This window comes from Oncorhynchus mykiss, chromosome 10, assembly GCF_057628025.1.
Source record: "Oncorhynchus mykiss isolate SJ-2025 chromosome 10, ASM5762802v1, whole genome shotgun sequence".
Classification (NCBI taxonomy): domain Eukaryota; kingdom Metazoa; phylum Chordata; class Actinopteri; order Salmoniformes; family Salmonidae; genus Oncorhynchus; species Oncorhynchus mykiss.
Genome location: NC_143031.1, coordinates 65,639,606 through 65,665,431, shown reverse-complemented (window position 1 = coordinate 65,665,431; position 25,826 = coordinate 65,639,606). Strand labels below are relative to the sequence as shown.

Below are 25,826 nucleotides of genomic sequence, written 5' to 3'. Positions count from 1 at the left end.
TAGACTGAATATAATGCCATGCCACTGCTAAAATATACTGAATATACTGCCATGCCACTGCTAAAATAGACTGAATATACTGCCATGCCACTGCTAAAATAGACTGAATATAATGCCATGCCACTGCTAAAATATACTGAATATACTGCCATCCCACTGCTAAAATAGACTAAATATAATGCCATGCCACTGCTAAAATAGACTGAATATACTGCCATGCCACTGCTAAAATATACTGAATATACTGCCATCCCACTGCTAAAATAGACTGAATATACTGCCATCCCACTGCTAAAATAGACTAAATATAATGCCATGCCACTGCTAAAATAGACTGAATATACTGCCATGCCACTGCTAAAATATACTGAATATACTGCCATCCCACTGCTAAAATATACTGAATATACTGCCATCCCACTGCTAAAATAGACTGAATATACTGCCATGCCACTGCTAAAATAGACTGAATATAATGCCATGCCACTGCTAAAATATACTGAATATACTGCCATCCCACTGCTAAAATAGACTAAATATAATGCCATGCCACTGCTAAAATATACTGAATATACTGCCATCCCACTGCTAAAATAGACTGAATATACTGCCATGCCACTGCTAAAATATACTGAATATACTGCCATCCCACTGCTAAAATAGACTAAATATAATGCCATGCCACTGCTAAAATATACTGAATATACTGCCATGCCACTGCTAAAATATACTGAATATACTGCCATCCCACTGCTAAAATATACTGAATATACTGCCATCCCACTGCTAAAATAGACTGAATATACTGCCATGCCACTGCTAAAATAGACTGAATATAATGCCATGCCACTGCTAAAATATACTGAATATACTGCCATCCCACTGCTAAAATAGACTAAATATAATGCCATGCCACTGCTAAAATATACTGAATATACTGCCATCCCACTGCTAAAATAGACTGAATATACTGCCATGCCACTGCTAAAATAGACTAAATATACTGCCATGCCACTGCTAAAATAGACTGAATATACTGCCATGCCACTGCTAAAATATACTGAATATACTGCCATGCCACTGCTAAAATAGACTGAATATAATGCCATGCCACTGCTAAAATATACTGAATATACTGCCATCCCACTGCTAAAATAGACTGAATATAATGCCATGCCACTGCTAAAATAGACTGAATATAATACCATGCCACTGCTAAAATATACTGAATATACTGCCATCCCACTGCTAAAATAGACTGAATATAATGCCATCCCACTGCTAAAATAGACTAAATATAATGCCATGCCACTGCTAAAATATACTGAATATACTGCCATGCCACTGCTAAAATAGACTGAATATAATGCCATGCCACTGCTAAAATATACTGAATATACTGCCATCCCACTGCTAAAATAGACTGAATATACTGCCATCCCACTGCTAAAATATACTGAATATACTGCCATCCCACTGCTAAAATAGACTGAATATACTGCCATCCCACTGCTAAAATATACTGAATATACTGCCATCCCACTGCTAAAATAGACTGAATATAATGCCATCCCACTGCTAAAATATACTGAATATACTGCCATCCCACTGCTAAAATAGACTAAATATAATGCCATCCCACTGCTAAAATAGACTGAATATACTGCCATGCCACTGCTAAAATAGACTGAATATACTGCCATGCCACTGCTAAAATATACTGAATATACTGCCATGCCACTGCTAAAATAGACTGAATATAATGCCATGCCACTGCTAAAATATACTGAATATACTGCCATCCCACTGCTAAAATAGACTGAATATAATGCCATGCCACTGCTAAAATAGACTGAATATAATACCATGCCACTGCTAAAATATACTGAATATACTGCCATCCCACTGCTAAAATAGACTGAATATAATGCCATCCCACTGCTAAAATAGACTAAATATAATGCCATGCCACTGCTAAAATAGACTGAATATACTGCCATCCCACTGCTAAAATAGACTAAATATACTGCCATCCCACTGCTAAAATAGACTAAATATACTGCCATGCCACTGCTAAAATATACTGAATATACTGCCATCCCACTGCTAAAATAGACTAAATATACTGCCATCCCACTGCTAAAATAGACTAAATATACTGCCATGCCACTGCTAAAATAGACTAAATATACTGCCATCCCACTGCTAAAATAGACTAAATATACTGCCATGCCACTGCTAAAATAGACTGAATATACTGCCATCCCACTGCTAAAATAGACTAAATATACTGCCATGCCACTGCTAAAATATACTGAATATACTGCCATGCCACTGCTAAAATATACTGAATATACTGCCATGCCACTGCTAAAATATACTGAATATACTGCCATGCCACTGCTAAAATAGACTGAATATACTGCCATCCCACTGCTAAAATAGACTGAATATACTGCCATCCCACTGCTAAAATATACTGAATATACTGCCATGCCACTGCTAAAATAGACTGAATATACTGCCATCCCACTGCTAAAATAGACTAAATATAATGCCATGCCACTGCTAAAATAGACTGAATATACTGCCATGCCACTGCTAAAATATACTGAATATACTGCCATGCCACTGCTAAAATAGACTGAATATACTGCCATGCCACTGCTAAAATAGACTGAATATACTGCCATGCCACTGCTAAAATAGACTGAATATACTGCCATCCCACTGCTAAAATAGACAATCAAAGGTCTTAGAGTTTGACCCAGAAAGACGGCAGGTAGCCTAGTGGTTAGAGCATTGGGCCAGTAACTGAAAGGTTGGTGGATCAAATCCCCGACCTGTCAAGGTAAAAATCTGTCATTCTGCCCCTGAATAAGGCAGTTAAACCACTGTTCCTAGGCTCATTTCAATAAGAATTTGTTCTTAACTGACTTGCCTAATTAAATAATGGTGAAATGAAAAATGTAAAAAAATAAATTAATAGTCAAACATTGGCAGTAGAACGGCCTTACTGAAGAGCTCAGTGACTTTGAAGGATGACGTAGGATGACAGGATGACACCTAGGATGACACCTTTCCAACAAGTCAGTTTGTCAAGTTGCTGCCCCGGTCAACTGTAGGTGTTGTTATTGTGAAGTGGAAACGTCTAGGAGTAACACCAGCTCATCCGCGAAGTGGTAGGCCGCACAAGCTCACAGAACGGAACCGCTGAAGTGCGTAGCGCGTAAAAATCCAAACTGCCTCTGGAAGCAACGTCAGCACAAGAACTGTTCGTTGGGAGCTTCATAAAACGGGTTTCCATGGCTGAGTAGCCGCACACAAGCCTAAGATCATCATGCGCAATACCAAGCGTCGGCTGGAGTGGTGTAAAACTCACCGCCATTGGACTCTGGAGCAGTGTAAACTTGTTCTCTGAAGTGATGAACCACGCTTCACCATCTGGCAGTCCGACGAATTAATCTGTGTTTGGCTGATTCCAGAAGAATGCTACCTGCCCGAATGCATAGAGCCAACTGTAAAGTTTGGTGGAGAAGGAATAATGGTCTGGGGCTGTTTTTCATGGTTCAGGCTAGGCCTCTTAGTTCCAGTGAAGGGAAATCTTAATGCTACAGCATACAATGACATTAAATCTAGACGATGCTGTGCTTCCAACTTGGGGAAGGCCCTTTCCTGTTTCAGCATGACAATGCCCCTGTGAGGTCCGTACAGAAATGGTTTGTCGAGATTTGCGTGGAAGAACTTGACTGGCCTGCACAGAGCCCTGACCTTAACCCCATCGAACACCTTTGGGATGAATTGGAACCCCAACTGCGAGCCAGGCCTAATCGCCCAACATCAGGACCCGACCTCACTAATGGTCTTGTGGCTGAATGGAGGAAGCAAAGGGGGGGACCATATTAATGCCCATGATTGTGGATTGAGATGTTTGACGAGAAGGTGCCCACATACTTTTGGCCATGTAGTGTAAATAACAATATATCTGGTCATAACAGATTGGATGTTGGTGTCACTGCTTGTCTGTGCTTGCATGAGTGTGTTCTTTTATCTATGCACTTTCTGTATGTGTTGCGTGTGTGTCTTCACACTTCACCCCACCAGCCCCCTCCAGACACAGAATATAGGACAGGACTTAGGGGACCTTCTCTCTCTTCCACACGGATGGCTCTCCCTATAGGCCTGCTACATGTTAAAAGACAAAGTTAGCTAGCCAAACTAAGCTCTCTCTCACCACACACACACAAACACACACACACATCCAATAATAATTGGCCCCATCATCTTATTTTCAGTACAGGAGAAAGAACAGAAACATGTTTTGTTCTGAGAAAGGAAGAGGGAGAGATAAAGCAGGGAGAGGGAGCGGGAAAGAGAGAGAGAGCCTCAGGTTAGACATACTAGACAGGAGAGACAATTAGAACAGGACAGTCTGATCACCCTTCATCCACACTCTACCTCCATCAGTGTCAAAGATACAGAGATCTCTGTCTCCAGGGCCCAAGAACAACCAGGAGGAAATGTGTGAACATGTAAAATGTCCTTTCTACTGATTGTGTGTGTGGGCTGAAGGGGGATGTGTGTGCGTGCCTGTGTGTGTCTGTCCATCCGTTCGTCCGCCTGTCTCTCTGTGTGAATGTACATGCCTGTGTGTTTCCGTCACCACCTCTAACCCCATCTCTCTCCATCTCTCTCCACTTCTAACCCCATCTCTCTGCACCTCTCTCCACCTATAACCCCATCTCTCTCCATCTCTCTCCACCTCTAACCCCATCTCTCTCCACCTCTCCACCTCTAACCCATCTCTCCCCATCTCTCTCCATCTCTCTCCACCTCTAACCCCATCTCTCCATCTCTCTCCACCTCTAACCCCATCTCTCTCCATCTCTCTCAAACGCTAACCCCATCTCTCTCCATCTTTCTCCATCTCTCTCCACCTCTAACCCCATCTCTCTCCATCTCTCTCCATCTCTCTCCATCTCTCTCCACCTCTAACCCCATCTCTCTCCATCTCTCTCAAACTCTAACCCCATCTCTCTCCATCTCTCTCCACCTCTAACCCCATCTCTCTCCATCTCTCTCCACCTCTCTCCACCTCTAACCCATCTCTCCCCATCCCTCTCCATCTCTCTCCACCTCTAACCCCATCTCTCTCCATCTCTCTCCACCTCTAACCTCATCTCCCCATCTCTCTCCACCTCTAAACCCATCTCTCTCCATCTCTCTCCATCTCTCTCCACCTCTAACCCCATCTCTCTCCACCTCTAAACCCATCTCTCTCCATCTCTCTCAACCTCTAAACCCATCTCTCTCAACCTCTAAACCCATCTCTCTCAACCTCTAACCCCATCTCTCTCCACCTCTAACCCCATCTCTCTCCACCTCTAACCCCATCTCTCTCCATCTCTCTCCACCTCTCTCCATCTCTCTCCATCTCTCCAGGTTTGACCTGTTGACCAACGGTGGGGCCAGTCTGACCCTGAGTTTCGAGCGGGCTCCGTTCCTGATACAGTACCGCACCGTGTGGATCCCCTGGAATGTCTTCTATGTCATGGACACCCTGGTCATGAAGAAGGTGAAATATAGTTGAAAAAGATATTGAATTCAATTGAATTGTGTTTAATTGAATTAAATTAGATCATGTTGAATTGTATTGAATCTTATTGAATTATTTTGTATTTAATTTAATTATGTTGAATCATATTGAACTGAATTGAATTGTATTGAATCACAGTGACTCATATTGAATTGTATTGACTCACAGTGACTCATATTGAATTGTATTGACTCATATTGAATTGTATTTCATCGTATTCAATTATATTGAATTGTATTACTCGTATTGACTCGTCTTCATATTGAATCGTATTGCAGGAGGAAAATGACATCCCCAGCTGTGACCTGAGTGGTTTCATCAGGCCCAGTCCTGTCATCGTGGCCTCTCCCCTCTCTACCTGCTTCAGGTCCTCACCAGAGGATGGGCCCATCATACCTGAGACACAGGTGAGACATACACATCATCAGACACACATTATCATCATCATACACACATTATCATCATACACAAATCATTATCATACACACATTACCATCATCACACACACTATCATCATCATCATACACAAATCATCATCATACACACATTATCATCATCATCATAAACACATTATTATCATCATACACACATTATCATCATCATCATACACAAATCATCATCATATACACATTATCATCATCGTACACACATTACCATCATTATACACATATTATCATCATCATCATACACAAATAATCATCATACACAAATCATCATCATACACACATTATCACCATCATACACACATTATCATCATACACACATTATCATCATCATCATACACACATCATCATCATACACACATTATCATCATCATCATACACACATCATCATCATACACACATTATCATCATCATCATACACACATCATCATCATACACACATTATCATCATCATACACGCATTATCATCATACACACATTATCATCATCATCATACACACATCATCATCATACACACATTATCATCATCATACACGCATTATCATCATCATATATACACACACACACACACACGATCCGAAACCCAGACTAGTTGTACTGAATACACACACTTTTCCACAAACCCGTTATACCTAAGACTCAAGTGAGGTGACAGAGGAGAAAGGATACCTACAGTACATCAAACACCCACTGTACACACACCTCACAACACGGTCAGCTAGGGTTCGTCCAGTTCACTCAAATTCCAGCTCACTACCCCTCTCCACAGGCCCACTCAGTACCCTCATCTGTTCAACTCTCCTGTTCAACTCTCCTGTTCAACTCTCCTAATCAACTTTCCTGATCAACTCTCCTGTTCAACTCTCCTGTTCAACTCTCCTGTTCAACTCTCCTAATCAACTTTCCTGATCAACTCTCCTGATCAACTCTCCTGATCAACTCTCCTGATCAACTCTCCTGATCAACTCTCCTGTTCAACTCCCATGTTCAACTCTCATGTTCCACCCATCTGTTCAACTCTCCCGTTCAACTCTCCTGTACTGTAAATGATGTGTATCTTTTCTCCCCGAGGGAGATGACGTTTATGAATTTCCTTCTTGGGCTGTGGACAATGGAATTATGACATTAACACATCATGGTATTTTGCGGGAGTTGTTGTCCCACAACCAATCAGAATCCAGGATCCAAACAACCCGTTTTTTAATGCCCTATAACACCCCACACTGCTTCACCCAAGCTTTACCGGGACCTCAAACAGCCAACTCAGTTGGAACGGGAGGCCTCACAAAAAGCTGAGCCGACCTTCAGTACTTGAAGTATAAAAGCACACCTTTAACAGCCCAGTGAATACAAGGTCTAGCGATTTTCTAACTATTTGCACAGATGCTCTTTGTTTCGTTCAAAGAGGAGAAGCCTTGATGAAGAGAGAGAGCATTTAAATCCATGTATAGTCTTTCTAGCTGTGCCAGACACGGTGTGAATTGTTACGAGGGTCTCACACACACTCATGCACAGACTCATTCATAGATCAAAACCCAGGGTTTACCATTATGGCAGTATCACAGGCCAATCTGTGCAGAAGAGCATCTTCAGTAAAGCTGATACACACGAGTCCTCTCTGTATCTCTCTCTCTCTCTCTCTCTCTCTCTCTCTCTCTCCTTTTCCCTCTCCCTCCCTCTCTCCCCCTATCTCTCTCAACTCTCCTGTGTGGCCAGATAGACTTTGATTCCTCTTGGCCCAATGTCTGTCCCCTCTTCTCTTCTCTGGCACTCCTTCAGTCTAAAGCACTACTTTAATAAGGCTGCCTGCACCATCAGCCAAACAATACACACAGACACGCACAGACATAAACACAGACACGTACAGATATAAACACAGACATAAACACAGACACACGCAGACATAAACACAGACACACACAGACATAAACACAGACACGCACAGACATAAACACAGACACACACAGACATAAACACAGACACGCAGACATAAACACAGACACGCACAGACAAAAACACAGACACACACAGGCATAAACACAGACACGCACAGACATAACACACACAGACATAAACACAGACACACACAGACATAAACAAATCAAATCAAATGTATTTATATAGCCCTTCGTACATCAGCTGATATCTCAAAGTGCTGTACAGAAACCCATCCTAAAACCCCAAACAGCAAGCAATGCAGGTGTTGAAGCACGTTGGCTAGGAAAAACTCCCTAGAAAGGCCAAAAACTAGGAAGAAACCTAGAGAGGAACCAGGCTATGAGGGGTGGCCAGTCCTCTTCTGGCTGCGCAGAACATGGCCAAGATGTTCAAATGTTCATAAATGACCAGCATGGTGAAATAATAGGTCTGTGACAGGTAGCACGTCCGGTGAACAGGTCAGGATTCCATAGCCGCAGGCAGAACAGTTGAAACTGGAGCAGCAGCATGGCCTGGTGGCCTGGGGACAGCAAGGAGTCATCATGCCAGGTAGTCCTGAGGCATGGTCCTGGGGCTCAGGTCCTCGGAGAGAGAGAAAGAAAGAGAGAATTAGAGAGAGCATACTTAAATTCACACAGGACACCAGATAAGACAGGAGAAGTACTCCAGATATAACAAACTGACCCTAGCCCCCCGACACAAACTACCGCAGCATAAATACTGGAGGCTGAGACAGGAGGGGTCAGGAGACACTGTGGCCCCATCCGATGATACCCCCGGACAGGGCCAAACAGGAAGGATATTACCCCACCCACTTTGCCAATGCACAGCCCCCACACCACTAGAGAGATATCTTCAACCACCAACTTACCATCCTGAGACAAGGCCGAGTATAGCTCACAAAGATCTCCGCCACGGCACAACCCAAGGGGGGGGCGCCAACCCAGACAGGAAGATCAGATCAGTGAATCAACCCACTCAAGTGACACACCCCTCCTAGGCACAGCATGAAAGAGCACCAGTAGGCCAGTGACTCAGCCCCTGTAATAGGGTTAGAGACAGAGAATCCCAATGGAAAGAGGGGAACCGGCCAGGCAGAGACAGCAAGGGCAGTTCGTTGCTACAGAGCCTTTCCGTTCACCTTCACACTCCTGGGCCAGACTACACTCAATCATATGACCCACTGAAGAGATGAGTCTTCAGTAAAGACGTAAAGGTTGAGACCGAGTTTGCGTCTCTCACATGGGTATGCAGACCACTCCATAAAAATGGAGCTCTATAGGAGAAAGCCCTGCCTCCAGCTGTTTGCTTAGAAATTCTAGGGACAATTAGGAGGCCTGCGTCTTGTGACCGTAGCGTACGTGTAGGTATGTACTTCAGGACCAAATCAGAGAGATAGGTAGGAGCAAGCCCATGTAATGCTTTGTAGGTTAGCAGTAAAACCTTGAAATCAGCCCTTGCCTTGACAGGAAGCCAGTGTAGGGAGGCTAGCACTTGAGTAATATGATCACATTTTTTGGTTCTAGTCAGGATTCTAGCAGCCATATTTAGCACTAACTGAAGTTTATTTAGTGCTTTATCCGGGTATCCGGAAAGTAGAGCATTGCAGTAGTCTAACCTAGAAGTAACAAAAGCATGGATTCATTTTTCTGCATCATTTTTGGACAGAAAGTTTCTGATTTTTGCAATGTTACGTAGATGGAAAAAAGCTGTCCTTGAAACAGTCTTGATATGTTCGTCAAACAGGGTCCAGAGTAACGCCGAGGTCCTTCACAGTTTTATTTGAGACGACTGTACAACCATTAAGATTAATTGTCAGATTCAACAGAAGATCTCTTTGTTTTTTGGGACCTAAAATAAGCATCTCTGTTTTTGTCCGAGTTTAAAAGTAGAAAGTTTGCAGCCATCCACTTCCTTATGTCTGAAACTCAGGCTTCTAGCGAGGGCAATTTTGGGGCTTCACCATGTTTCATTGAAATGTACAGCTGTGTGTCATCCGCATAGCAGTGAAAGTTAACATTATGTTTTCGAAAGACATCCCCAAGAGGTAAAATATATAATGAAAACAATAGTGGTCCTAAAACGGAACCTTGAGGAACACCGAAATTTACAGTTGATTTGTCAGAGGACAAACCATTCACAGAGACAAACTGATATCTTTCCGACAGATAAGATCTAAACCAGGCCATAACTTGTCCGTGTTGACCAATTTGGGTTTCCAATCTCTCCAAAAGAATGTGGTGATCAACGGTATCAAAAGCAGCACTAATGTCTAGGAGCACGAGGACAGATACAGAGCCTCCGTCTGATGCCATTAAAAGGTAATTTACCACTTTCACAAGTGCAGTCTCATTGCTATGATGGGGTCTAAAACCAGACTGAAGCATTTTGCATACATTGTTTGTCTTCAGGAAGGCAGTGAGTTGCTGCGCAACAGCCTTTTCTAAGAATTTTGAGAGGAATGGAAGATTCGATATAGGCCGATAGTTTTTTATATTTTCTCCTAATTTGCTTTCTAATAATCATGATCTTTTCCTCAAAGAAGTTCATGAATTTATTACTGCTGAAGTGAAAGCCATCCTCACTTGGGGAATGCTGCTTTTTAGTTAGCTTTACGATAGTATCAAAAATACATTTCGGATTGTTCTTATTTTCCTCAATTAAGTTGGAAAAATAGGATGATCGAGCAGCAGTAAGGGCTCTTCGATACTGCACGGTACTCTCTTTCCAAGCTAGTCGGAAAACTTCCAGTTTGGTGTGGCGCCATTTTCGTTCCAATTGTCTGGAAGCTTGCTTCAGAGCTCGGGTATTTTCTGTATACCAGGGAGCTAGTTTCTTATGAGAAATGTTTTTAGGTTTTAGTGTTGCAACTGCATCTAGGGTATTGTGCAAGGTTAAATTGAGTTCCTCAGTTAGGTGGTTAACTGATTTTTGTCCTCTGACGTCCTTGGGTAGGCAGAGGGAGTCTGGAAGGGCATCAAGGAATCTTTGTGTTGTTTGTGAATTTATAGCACGACTTTTGATGCTCCTTGGTTGGGGTCTGAGCAGATTATTTGTTGCAATTGCAAATGTAATAAAATGGTGGTCCGATAGTACAGGATTATGAGAAAAACATTAAGATCCACAACATTTATTCCATGGGACAAAACTAGGTCCAGAGTATGACTGTGACAGTGAGTGGGTCCAGAGACATGTTGGACAAAACCCACTGAGTCGATGATGGCTCCGAAAGCCTTTTGGAGTGGGTCTGTGGACTTTGAATATTATCTGCTATGACTACAAGGTCCGATAAGTATTCAGGGAACTCAATGAGGAACGCTGTATATGGCCCAGGAGGCCTGTAAACAGTAGCTATAAAAAAGTGATTGAGTAGGCTGCATAGATTTCATGACTAGAAGCTCAAAAGATGAAAACGTCTTTTTTTTTTTGGTAAATAGAAATGTGGTATCGTAAATGTTAGCAACACCTCCGCCTTTGCGGTATGCAAGGGGGATATGGTCACTAGTGTAACCAGGAGGTGAGGCCTCATTTAACACAGTAAATTCATCAGGCTTAAGCCATGTTTCAGTCAGGCAAATCACATCAAGATTATGATCAGTGATTAGTTCATTGACTATAATTGCTTTTGAAGTAAGGGAGCTAACATTAAGTAGCCCTATTTTGAGATGTGAGGTATCACGATCTCTTTCAATAATGACAGGAATGGAGGAGGCCTTAATCCTAGTGAGATTGCTAAGGCGAACACCGCCATGTTTAGTTTTGCTCAACCCAGGTCGAGGCACAGACACGGTCTCAATCGGGATAGCTGAACTGACTACACTGACTGTGCTAGTGGCAGACTGGCTGGCTAACAGCCTGCTGCCTGGCCTGCACCCTATTTTATTGTGGAGCTAGATGAGTTTGAGCCCTGTCTATGTTGGTAGATAAGATGAGAGCACCCCTCCAGCTAGGATGGAGTCCGTCACTCCTCAGCAGGTCAGGCTTGGTCCTGTTTGTGGGTGTCCCAGAAAGAGGGCCAATTATCTACAAATTCTATCTTTTGGGAGGGGCAGAAAACAGTTTTCAACCAGCGATTGAGTTGTGAGACTCTGCTGTAGAGCTCATCACTCCCCCTAACTGGGAGGGGGCCAGAGACATTTACTCGATGCGACACATCTTTCTAGCTGATTTACACGCTGAAGCAATGTTGCACTTGGTGGCCTCTGACTGATTCATCCTATCTCAGACCCCGTAACGGGAGGAGTAGAGACAAGAGAAGGCTCGGCCTCAGACTCTGACTCGCTGCTTAATGGGGAAAACCGGTTGAAAGTTTCTGTCGGCTGAATGAGCGACACAGGTTGAGCATTCCTACAGCATTTCCCTCCAGAAACCATGAGAAAGTTGTCCGGCTGCGGGGACCATGCGAGGGGATTTTTACTAACGTTACTGTCTGTACTTACTGGTGGCACAGACACTGTTTCATCCTTTCCTACACTGAAATTACCCTTGCCTAACGATTGTGTCTGAAGCTGGGCTTGTAGCACAGCTATCCTCGCCGTAAGGCGATCGTTCTCCTGTATATTATGAGTACAACGACTGCAATTAGAAGGCATCATGTTAATGTTACTACTTAGCTTCGGCTGTTGGAGGTCCTGACGAACCACGTCCAGATAAAGCGTCCGGAGTGAAAAAGTTGAATGAAAAAAAGTTGAGTGAGGGGAAAAAACAAAAATATAAACGGTAATTCAAAAGTAAAAAACGTAAAGTTGTCAGGTAGCAAAGTAAGGTTGGCAACAAAATGCACAAAATGCACAGCAACACGTAAACAAGTCTGTAAGTTGTGACCGGAAATGGCGTCAGCAGACATAAACACACACAGACATAAACACAGACACACACAGACATAAACACAGACATAAACACAGACACGCACAGATATAAACACAGACATAAACACAGACACGCACAGACATGAACACAGACACGCACAGACATAAACACACACAGACACAAACATAAACACAGACATACACAGACATAAACACAGACAGGCACAGACATAAACACAGACATAAACACAGACAGGCACAGACACGCACAGACATAAACACAGACACGCACAGACATAAACACAGACATGCACTGACATAAACACATACTGACATAAACACAGACAGGCACAGACACACACAGACATAAACACACACAGACATAAACACAGACACGCACAGACATAAACACACACAGACACAGACATAAACACACACAGACAGGCACAGACACGCACAGACATAAACACACGCAGACATAAACACAGACATGCACTGACATAAACACGCACAGACATAAACACAAACAAAGATAAACAGACACACACAGACACTCACAGACATAAACACACACAGACATAAACACAGACACACACAGGCATAAACACAGACAGACACACAGACATACACACATAGACACACACATATATAAACAAACACAGACATAAAAACACACAGACAAACACACACAGACATAAACACACACAGACATACACACACAGATATAAACACACAGACAAACACACACATACACACACAGACATAAACACACACACACAGACACTTAGACATAAACACACACAGACATAAACACAGTACAGACAGTAACGCAAACACACACTGAGAAACGCAAGCAATCAGACACAGGCACACACATAATACACAGAAACACTCACAAACTCTCTCATACACACACAGCGACAAGCACACAGTAACAGGCATCGTGCCCCAGCCCAGCCAGTCCCCAAACGATCCGGGTCCTGATTTGAATTAGTTCCGGTTGTTATGAGCAGAACTATAAAGCCTCAGAGCTCATGCAACAAGAGGCGGGTGGTGAAGGAGGTTAGCGTTTTATAAAGGGACGCAGGGGTCGGACAGCTATACCCCAGGGGCCTTCACAAGGGGGGTGTGTGTGTGTGTGTGTGTGTGTGTGTGTGTGTGGTGAGGAAAGGAAAACACAGTAAAAGGAACCCAGCACTAACACAAAGCCGTACTAAAGCAGTCAGTCACAGAGAGCTGCTATAACTGGTAACAGACATGTCCACTAAGAGTCCTCCTTGGAAGAGAACAGTCTTGCTAAGGAAAGTACTTTGGATTACACACACACACACACACACACACACACTTGGCTGTTATGTGGCTTGGGATAATACGTGGGATGCACGCAGACATACACATACACACACACACACTTGGCTGTCATGTGGCTTGGGGATAACACGCTATTGTGTGCTCGCTGTTCCACAGAGGAGAAAGAATGGAAGCAGAAGACCAAAAAAAGGTTAGCCAAGTGTGTTCAGTTGGAGCACAATGAGACAGTGGTTTTCAATTTCTGGATGAAACCATGAAACCAGAGACCGAAATTCTTCAGGTCCCAGAACCCAATACATAGGCGTCGTTGTTACCGCTGACGGGTTCTACTAACACAAAGGACCAGAAGAAAATAGTTGAGACAAGGTCACTCTGACACGCAACTCTCACAGAGTGATGACACTGGAGCACTTGATCGCCTTTTCCATGTGTCAAACAGAATAGGTCCTGTACGCTTTTTCAGACGAATATCAATCGTGAAATCTATTCAAATCAAAGTTGTAAGTTAAACTAAGGTTTATCCCCAGAGAGATACTGTAGAAAACCTTTTTTTATCCCCAACCACATTTGGCATGACTCTAAAATCCTCCTGCGTGGTGATTTGAGTCTAGATATTCCTTTTAGAGATGTTTACACTATGTGATGTTGGTGCACACCAAATCCAGTCAGAGGTGGTAGCAGGGTCATGGGGTTGACTGTAGCCTGCGGTTATTAGCTGAACACACATGCATACCCCCACACACACACACACACACACACACACACACACACACACACACACACACACTGAGCTGCAGCCTTAGCTGTCTGTAACAGTTGATCTGGATACCAACAAGTATAACAGTGTAGTCTGTTGCTATGTTTTCAGCCTATTTGTTTGGATGGAGGTAGTGTATTGGTTTAGGTGGTTTAGTGGATATTGCAGACCGAGCTCTCTCTCATATCTGCTGGATTACTCAGAGTTGTCGGCTCCTTATCCAGATCAGACACACACACACTCACGCCTCTCCAGTCTCCACACCGTTCCCGTACAACATACAACTGCACAGCCATGACATTACAAAAGTATGTAACAAAGGTTCTATAGCAAAGGTTCTGTTGAGGTGTTTCAGCCAATAAGGTGGATTGGCAGTACTTGTGCTAACTATTGACCCAAGCCCAACCTATGGCATTATCCAATGTGTGTTATTAAAGGAGTGGTGGTTTTAAATGGATACTTCGGGATGCTGGCAATGAGGCCCCAATCACATAGTATCCCTTTAAGATACAGCGCCAGTCCATTACCCCCATAGCCATATGTTTTCATTACACTTCCCCTTTAATGGCGGGTGGCACGTCAAAATAAAGCACCCGTTTATTGTTTGATCTCGGCTCCGCTCATTAAACCCTTTAATGAATTACCAGTTGGTATTATTATTATATTATGCAGTTAAAAAAAATTGCACCCTTCTAGATTGCAAAAGAAAACACACACTAGAAAGCAGACACGCACACACACCAGAGAAGATGTAATAACAGAGTGTTTCTATCAGGAGTTAGTTTAAAGCCAGGAGAAACATGCTCTTAGGCCAGACGTTGTAATTAGAGCTAGCTGGGGAGACCAGGGTGGGGTCCCTTTGCTGGCAGAGTATGTTCAGGACACACACAGTATGTGCGGACACACAGTTTACCCGAAAGAAAACACACCCGCCGCACATGGTAATTAAGTCTGTGGTTACGGTGACACTGGCTGTGTGTGTGTGTGTGTGTGTGTGTGTGGGGGGGGGGGGGGGGGGTAAAGCCGTGGTGGCCACAAAATCTGTTACCTTTTACCCGTCACTTTTTCCACCCTCAATTTGTTTTTTATTTTGATTGATTCTGTTGTTATTGGGCGACCATGTTGGATATCAAAGGCTCGCTGAGACCCACGTCAAGCCTCCCTCCCCCATCTAATGAAAATACAGACAGATCCAATACCTCTGGGAGGGACAAGAGAGAGAAAGAGGGAGTATAATAAGGAGAGAGGGAGGAGAGAAAGAGAGAGTGAAGGAGTAAGGAGAGAGAGGGAGCAGGGAGAGAGAGAGGGAGACGGGGGAGAGAGAGGGGGAGCAGGGGGAGAGAGAGGGGGAGCAGGGAGAGAGAGAGAGGGAGCAGGGGGAGAGAGAGAGGGAGCACGGAGGGGGGCAGAGGGAGAAGGGGGAGAGAGCAGAGGGAGAAGGGGGAGAGAGAGGGGGAGCAGGGGGAGAGAGAGAGGGAGCAGGGGGAGAGAGAGAGGGAGCAGGGGGAGAGAGAGAGGGAGCAGGGGGAGAGAGAGGGGGAGCAGGGGGAGAGAGAGAGGGAGCAGGGGGAGAGAGAGGGGGAGCAGGGGGAGAGAGAGGGGGAGCAGGGGGAGAGAGAGAGGGAGCAGGGGGAGAGAGAGGGGGAGCAGGGGGAGAGAGAGGGGGAGCAGGGGGAGAGAGAGAGGGAGCAGGGGGAGAGAGAGGGGGAGCAGGGGGAGAGAGAGGGGGAGCAGGGGGAGAGAGAGAGGGAGCAGGGGGAGAGAGAGGGGGAGCAGGGGGAGAGAGAGGGGGAGCAGGGGGAGGGAGAAGGGGGACAAGGGGGAGACAGAGAGAGACAGAGAGAGAAAGACTAGAGCTAGAAAGTGAATACAGTTGAAGTCAGACGTTAACATACACCTCAGCCAAATATATTAAAACTCAGTTTTTCACAATTCCTGACATTTAATCCTAGTAAAATGTCCCTGTCTTAGGTCAGTTAGGATCACCACTTTATTTTAAGAATGTGAAATGTCAGAAAAATAATAGAGAGCATAATTTATTTCAACTTTTATTTATTTCATCACATTCCCAGTGTGTCAGAAGTTTGCATACACTGAATTTGTATTTGGTAGCATTGCCATTAAATTGTTTAACTTGGGCAAATGTTCCGGGTAGCCTTCCACAAGCTTCCCACAATAGGTTGGGTGAATTTTAGCCCATTCCTCCTGACAGAGCTGGTGTAACTGAGTCAGGTTTGTAGGCCTCCTTGCTCACACACGCGTTTTCAGATCTGCCCACAAATGTTCTATAGAAATAAGGTCAGGGCTTTGTGATGGCCACTCAAATACCTTGATGTGTTGCCCTTAAACAATTTTGCCACATGTTTGGAAGTTTGCTTGGGGTCATTGTCCATTTGGAAGACCCATTTGCGACCAAGCTTTAACTTCCTGACTGATGTCTTGAGATGTTGCTTCAATACATCCACATAATTTTCCTCCTTCATGTTCCTCCTTCATCTATTTTGTGAAGTGCACCATTCCCTCCTGCAGCAAAGCACCCCCACAACATGATGCTGCCACTCCCGTGCTTCACAGTTGGGATGGTGTTCTTCGGCTCCCCCTTTTTCCTCCAAACATAACGATGGTCATTATGGTCAAACAGTTCTATTTTTGTCTATTTTTGTATCAGACCAGAGGACATTTCTCCAAAAAGTATGATCTTTGTCCTCATGTGCAGTTGCAAACCGTAGTCTGGATTTTTTATGGTGGTTTTGGAGCAGTGGCTTCTTCCTTGCTGAGCGGCCTTTCAGGTTATGTCGATATAGGACTATTTTTACTGTGGATATAGATACTTTTGTACCTGTTTCCTTCATCATCTTCACCTGGCTGTTGTTCTGAGATTGAGTACGTTCATCTCCAGGAGACAGAATTCGTCTCCTTCCTGAGTGGTATGACGTGGTCCCCTGGTGTTAATACTTGCGTACTATTGTTTGTACAGATGAACGCGGTACCTTCATGCATTTGTACATTGCTCCCAAGGATGAACCAGACTTGTGGAGGTCTACAGTTTTTTTTCTGAGTTCTTGGCTGATTAATTTTTATTTTCGCATGATGTCAAGCAAAGAGGCACTGAGTTTGAAGGTAGGCCTTGAAATACATCCACAGGTACACCTCCAATTGACTTAAATGATGTCAATTAGCCTATCAGAAGCTTCTAAAGCCATGACATCATTCTCTGGAATTTTCCAAGCTGTTTAAATGCACAGTCAACATAGTGCCTTTATACTTCTGACCCACTGGAATTGTGATACAGTGAATTGAAAGTGAAATAATCTGTCTGTAAACAATTGTTGGAAAAATTACTTGTGTCATGCACAGCGTAGATGTCCTAACCGACTTGCCAAAACTATAGTTTGTTAACAAGAAATTTGTGGAGTGGTTGAAAAACGAGTTTTGTATGTTAACTTCCGACTTCAACTGTATGGAGTGATAGGTCTTTGGAATCTAATGGACTTAGTAAATACCCTCAGTGCCTGTGATGTGTAGAGATTTGAGGTCCTTTTCCATTTAATTCCAACCTCCTCATACCCTCACTGACTCACCCTCCAAATCCCAGCCAGGGAGCTCTTTGGCCCCTGCTTTGAAAAGAGGGTGAAATGTGTTGGTGTTAGGAGAGGCTAAAAACATCAGAGACACCTAACACCCAGGGCTTTCTGGAGCATTACACTAATGAAAAGACAGTGGATAGACAGTGGCAGAGCTCTGCACACACACACACACACACACACACACACACACACACACACACACACACACACACACACACACACAGTGGAGGCGCTCTGCACAGAAGATAACCCCTGCTTATGGTTAAATGAAACGGCCTTCTGTACGAGGACAGTCACTACACTCGAGAAAACAGGCCAGGGAGATCTGTCTCTCTCTATTTTCCTTCTTCCTTTCTCTCCAAATAGTTTTCACAGATGAATGAATAGCATTCTTGCCTCCGTGTGACCTCTCCGTTCTCTTGTCACTTTGCCACACCACCCGGAGTGTAGCTGTACTGAGACTTTTCTGAACCCTTTCGGCTTTGATGTTCTCACTGAAAAGTGTTCAAAGATGACATTCTCCACTCCAGTCCTCTCAGGGTGTGCTAAGATGTACTAACCCTTCTTGACCCACTCTCCTTTGATGTGTCGTCCCGTCCCCCGTCCCCCCCAACAGGTCCTCCAGGAGGAGACGTCCATCCCGGGCAGCGACCTCAACCTGCTGTACCTGTCCTCGCGGGCGGCCGGCTACAAACCTGTCCTCAAGGTCACCATGACACAGGCCAGTGTGCCCTTCAACCTCATGAAGGTAGGGATTTCTTCTTTATTTTCTACCTAAATTGTGACTGGCATTGCTATCTCCGTAGGTCTTGTAGGTGTTACATTTCAGACCAAAATACAGTGAATACAAAATACAGTGAACATTTGAGTAAATGTGCTAACACAAAACCAGGGCTACAGTTTATTTGGATGTGAAATGCCTTTTGAGTGCAAAATGTACAGTCAGTCTTGCCCTAGGTGGCCATTATAATGCCCGTCTGAAAATGAGTTTATTCCATAATCTATTCCAGGTGCACCTGATGGTGGCGGTGGTGGGGCGTCTGTTCCAGAAGTGGTTCCCTGCCCAGCCCAACCTCTCCTACACCTTCATCTGGGACAAGACAGACGCTTACAACCAGAAGGTCTATGGCTTGTCTGAGGCAGTCGGTGAGTACTGTGGAGCAGGCCAAAGTACGCCACGAGTTAAAGGGAAATTGAAAACATGTTCATATTCATCATCTCCAGCACCAACCCAACATCAACGTGCGTTTCTATGTTTTGTGGGGGAAAAGATAGATATCTTCCTCTATTTTGTTACTACAAAACATAGAAACGCGGCCTTTTCACATATGTTGATGTTGGGGTGGTGCGCACATTTTGAAATGTCCCTTTCAGGTTGATTTATCCCCAAAGGGCATAAACTCTTGGGCATGAAAGGTGACAGGCAGACACACATACTATTTCTTCAGTGACGCTAACGTGCGGCGTACTCCTTTGTCCTCCTTTCCTAAGCCCGTGTAGAGCACATACATGACATGTGCCTTTTGCTTAAACAGCTCTTTGTAAATGCCAAGGAAGCCCCTAACAGACTGCTGTCAAAGACCTGACTTCAGTCCGATATGTGGGCTGAACGGTGAAGGAAGTGTTTTGGTCTAATACGGAACGTTGAGGCCTTCAGATCAGCCTGTGTGATGTCTGTCTCCACGACGATATGCTAATGAGTTCCACGCAAAACACAACTGCTGCTTTTGGTCGTTCTTCACTTGTTTTTCTTGTTTTTCTCTGTTATTTTTTTCTTTTTTTTCTCTGTTTTTTTTTCTTTTTTTATTTATTTTTTTTTTCTTTTTTTTCTGTTTTTTTTTCTTTTTTCTTTTTTTTTCTTCTTTATTTTCTCTGTTTTTTTTTCTTTTTTTTCTTTTTTTTTTTTCTTTTTTTTCTCTGTTTTTTTTTCTTTTTTTTCTCTGTTTTTTTTTCTTTTTTTTCTCTGTTTTTTTTTCTTTTTTTTCTCTGTTTTTTTTTCTTCTTTTTTTTCTCTGTTTTTTTTTCTTTTTTTTCTTTTTTTTTTTTTCTTTTTTTTCTTTTTTTTTTTCTTTTTTTTCTCTGTTGTTTTTTCTTTCTTTATGTGTTTTCTTTCCACACATATGATAACTCTACAACACAACTACCACCGCAGAGAGGAAGACATTGTTCTTTATTTTACGCACACACACACACACACACACACACACACACACACACACGCTCAGCTTTCTGAAGGTCATGGCAAAAGATGGCTTCCTTCTAACTAAAATACAGCCGGGCGGTGCAGCTGCTTCTGGAGACCGTTGATGGTTGTGCTCACAATGACATCCCCAACCACACTTGTCACCCTACGCTCAAGCTGTTTCACTCTGAGTCCCCGACAGGCAGGCAGACAGACATGCCGCGGCATGTTATTTTCAGTCCTGGGGGATCGGGGACGGGGGGAAAGGAAGCTGGCCAGTGTAAAACTACCCATGTTTCTCTCATGTGTAAATAAATACAAAATGACCGCCTTTACATAAACAAACTGTTAGACACTGTAGACGCTGCAGCGTTATTATTGTTGAGTCTAATGTATTCTTGCTTTGCCAGGAAGGAAGAGATAGGAGAAGGAGAAGGAGGGTGTTATTAGAAATGGCCCAGGCCCAAGTCATATTGATTGATTGGGTTTTCACCTTCTAACCTCCCCTTCGTCAGCATTTGTTTTTTCCAATTGCATTATGTTTGTCTGGTAATTTGGCCTGCACCATTATTGCCCCCTCGGAGGGGGGTTTGTCGTAATGTGATCGGCTGAAGACAGATAGAAGTTTAAAAAGAGCTGTAAGGAGATGATTATCAAGTTTGGGAAAGTTTTATTACAAACTGAGTGGAGGTGTTGAGATATGACGGCAGAGATGAATTGTAATTGTGTAAGACGACTAATTAGAATCCCTAATAATACCAATAACATTGTCTAGGCTTGTTCTTGTCGTTAGTCAGTTGGAGTCTTGTCATGAACAGTATCTGTGCTAACCCGACCCCCTCCTTCATGTTCCTGTTGTAGTGTCCGTGGGTTTTGAGTATGAGTCGTGTCTGGACCTGATCCTGTGGGAGAAGAGGACAGCCACACTGCAGGGCTATGAGCTGGACGCGTCCAACATGGGAGGCTGGACGCTGGACAAACACCACATACTGGATATCCAGAACGGTAGGAACATGACCACACACACACACACACACACACACACAAAGCAGACATGCGTGGGGACGCTCCCACGCACATATAGGACCTCCCCACACACACTCTCTCTCTCTCCCTCACTCTCTCACACACAAACAAACTCACATTTACACACATGCACACAAACACACTCATCACCAAGGACTGTACATATGAATGGACAAATCAAATCAAATCAAATTTTATTTGTCACATACACATGGTTAGCAGATGTTAATGCGAGTGTAGCGAAATGCCACATCAATCATGTGACAATATTCTTTCCTATGTGAAGACTCAATAGCGCATTGAAGCCAAGTGAAGTCTGTTAAGATGGAGTCTCATGGAGACATAACATACGCAGTTGGAACTATTCCAGGAAGTGACGTTGCAGGCTAGCTCAGTGCTGCCCCTTCTCATTGAATAACTCAAGTTGAAGGCTGACTGAGGTACTGCAGGCTGCCATGACCAACTAAATTATCATTAGAACTTCTGTGTGAGATTTTAAAATAATCAGTTTAAGGAAATACATCTGATGTATTGGAAGCAATTATTGGTACCATGATTGTTTTCGAAAAAAACGTTTTATTTACTATTGACCACGAAGATTGACATTTTTTTCCATTCACTATAATGGAGGATCCTGTTTTATGCCAATAATGCCTGCGGTACCACGGTCGGCCTTGAACTTCCGTGGCTTCAGTGAGAGGGAGCAGTTTTTCTCCCCTGCTCGTCAGACGCGTACAGATTCCCCCACCACCTCTACCTCCAGCTTAATGCCTATCCTACAGCCGTAACTCTAATTCATGCCTTGTTCACCTTTAGAAGCTACCTAAGTGGTCCTTCTCAACAGATTTACACAGGGCTTATCGTTATTCGCTGACATAAGCTTGTTAAACAGGAAGCTCAACAGCGCATCAATTACAGGTGCTATCTATCGTACAGACACGGTGAGGAGCTTTAAAAACACTAAGTCACATCACAGTAGACAGGAATGAATCGGGGAGGGTGTGTGTGTGTGTGTGTGTGTGTGTGTGTGTGTGTGTAAGCCACGACGGGCTGACTGACGACATATCTCATCTAGTGCCCATGTTAATGTAAACACTGCTAACCAAACGAAGAGCATCATCGACTTATCTGTCAGAGGGACCTTGATGGAGAGGGAGAGAGAGAGATTATTTACGGGCCACCATGTCATTAACAAGACATCAGATAAGCTGTGATGTATGCCAGCCATGCCACCCTCTACCCTGACCAGTGACACTTCAACAGGAGAAACAGAGGGGGAGAGATGCCAGAGAGAGAGAGAGGGATGGGGAGAAGAGATGGGGGGAGGAAGGAAAGAGATGGAGGGGAAGATGTAGAGAGAGAGGAGGGAGGAGAGAGTGTTAAGTATCGCTAACACATACTGTAGGTCTAAAGACCTTAAAGAAGGTCAAATCCGGTTAAGACAGAATGTGTTCATAAGTGAATGTGTAGCAAAACCCCCACACACCCTCCCCTTATCCTCAACCCTCCCGTTTGACGTCCGTCCACTTTTCAAACTGACACGTGTTAATTGAATCAGCCCCGTCGTCGAGGCGACCAAATGACCATGACAGGAGTGGGAGAGATAAGATCAGCTCAGACCGGGACAGGGACGGGTGTCCGCTAGATTTGCCTGTCATAAATACCCTCCCAGACAGACTCTTAACAGAGCGGGAGTCTATAACAGACACACACATTGGATGTCAATAGGGACAGAGGGACAGAGGGGATCATGCTGGTTCCTAGTGAAGGCCCAATCTACCAGAGTAATGAGACTGGAGATGAGATGAGGCTGCAGTGGTGGAGACTGCTTGCTATCCGGTATCCTTGGGACGTCCATGCCCTAAACCCTAACCCTAACCTTAACCCCTACTCTAACCCTAACCATAACCCTTACCTATCCTTAACCCGTATATATCCCTAACCCTTACTTTAAACATTCTCAATTTCAATGGGGTAGGGACATCCTAAAGATCCAACTGGGATTTCGTGAAAAGCAGGGAATTTATTGAAAGTTTCAGGAATTTTGCAACCGTATGTACAGAATATATGACTTTAGCTTCATTAAAATGTTATAATCTACACTCTTTTTAATGTGTGACCCATGCCCCTAAACTGATGATTAAACAGAACTTTCCTTTATAACAACTCACGTTTATAGTTTATACCTACAGAGTTAGGAAACTTACCGTTTCCATAACCTCTGCTACTCTCTGTAGACTTACAGTATGGAAAAGATTATCCCACTGCTTTAAACAGTAGAGTAAGTTGGAAATAGTTGTAGCTATTGTAGTGGGAGCCAAAAGGCCTGCAGAATGAATGCATGGGTTATGGGAAGTCCTGGATTTATAAAACGTTAGACAACGACCAGCCGTCAGCCATCACATGACATGTTTGACATCACAGTCCTGTAGCAGACGCTCTTATTCAGTCACTCACATTCTGCACTCAGCAAACTGAAGCAGAATGATAAAATACTGTCAAGAAAATACTGCAAATGTGTCATAAGCAAGTCACTTCAGTAACTAGCTGCAGCGATCAAAGCCATAGACATTATTCTGAATATTCACAATACTGAGGGGGAAGCAGAGGAGGAGTCTGAGAATGACCAAAGTGTCTGATATTGAATACAGGCTATGTAGTAGTGTGAAGGAAGGACATTGATGCGCTGAATCCTAATTGCTGTTAAACGCTTCCCCTCCATTCATCCTCTGGTTCACACACATTAACTCACAATGCTCGTAGCCCGCTACAGAACACACACCCAGCTAATGAACGTACAGTCACGTGTCCGGTTGTTTGGTTGTCGGGGGCGATCGTTGTCAAGCAGGCTCAGGTTGCCGGGGCGGTGGTGTAGGGGTTACAGGGGGGGGGGGGGGGGGTTTACGGGGTCTTGCTCTTTCAGTCATCCAACTCTTTAGTGACACTAAGCCTTCTTTCAACTCTCCGGCTTAGTCTCAGCTGTCTGAAGGAATTCCGCTGGTCTTTCATCTCACACACACACACACACATACAAACACACACACACATATACACACGCAAACACACACGCACATACACCACGATCACACACATATACACACACACAAACCCACATACACACAAACACGCACACACATACACACACATGCACACACACATGCATACACACACATATGAACACCCTATACATACAGTTGGCAGTTTGACCCAGACCCAACACCCCCACTCTCCCACCCTCCTCTGGGTCCCAGTTAGTCACCCCTCTCCTTATCCCACTTTCCCTCCTTTTCCAAGACCCCCAAACACGCACATACACACACTCACCCCCCTCGACACACACACACCTACTACCCCAACCACCCCATTACAACCCCATATCTCCATCTCCCTCCCTGGCCCTTTGCTTGGCCCCATTACTCCATCAGTTAGCACAGAAATCAGACCCCATTACTGGGGCATCTCAGACAGCCTCCTACTCACAGGACACTGGACCTCCATTACTGCTTTGTAGCCCCAAAATGGCCACCACAACACAGTTCCTGTGCATCAGTCCTCCAGTCCACCTACTAGGACAGGACACTGTACTGTCTCTGTTTCCCCAAAATGACCGCCACAACATAGTTCCTGTCCTTCAGTCCTTTAGTCCACCTACTAGGACCCAGATAGGACACAGGACTTGCATTACTGCTCTACAGAGCCAAAATGGCTACCACAACAAAGTTGTTTTGGTGATATGTAACTTTTAAGTTGCATGTATTTGGAACAATCTACATTGGTCAGTCCAAAATTACTTTTGAATTCTGTCATGGAAATAAATCTATTTCCTGTTACCAAGTAATTTACGGCTCATCTGCCTTTAGTTTTCCATGTGGACCAATTTATTTGTGAATTCTGAAAGGTTATCCAAGGATTGTTCCAAAAGGTTGTGTTTTTAGGGAGTGATATTGGTTCTTGTATAATACATTTTGTTTTCCTCCATGTGGTTATAGTGTTTTTAACTATACTGTTGTTTATGTGGTTGTAATGACAGCCTTGTCGTTGTTAGTCTCTGTCTTCTTCCCCTGGCCACAGGAAGTGTGTCACATATCACAGTACAATGGCAGAGGACACACTACCCTTCTTCTCCTTCCCTCCATCCCTCCCTCCTTCATCCCTCCTTCCCAATGTCCTCTATCTGT

General features: G+C 44.0%; 1 protein-coding gene across 21 annotated transcripts in view; it reads left to right on the top strand.

Annotated features, from left to right (window-relative positions):
- The window catches only part of LOC110533185 (teneurin-3), a 411,381-nt gene that overhangs the window by 333,205 nt on the left and 52,350 nt on the right, over positions 1 to 25,826 (top strand). For all 21 annotated transcript variants that reach the window (XM_036933615.2, XM_036933616.2, XM_090187570.1 and 18 more), the window contains 5 exons: positions 5,443 to 5,575; positions 5,875 to 6,003; positions 19,057 to 19,188; positions 19,451 to 19,586; positions 21,484 to 21,627. In XM_036933615.2, coding sequence (XP_036789510.1) covers positions 5,443 to 5,575; positions 5,875 to 6,003; positions 19,057 to 19,188; positions 19,451 to 19,586; positions 21,484 to 21,627 — 674 coding nt within the window. The remainder of the gene's footprint in view (positions 1 to 5,442; positions 5,576 to 5,874; positions 6,004 to 19,056; positions 19,189 to 19,450; positions 19,587 to 21,483; positions 21,628 to 25,826) is intronic.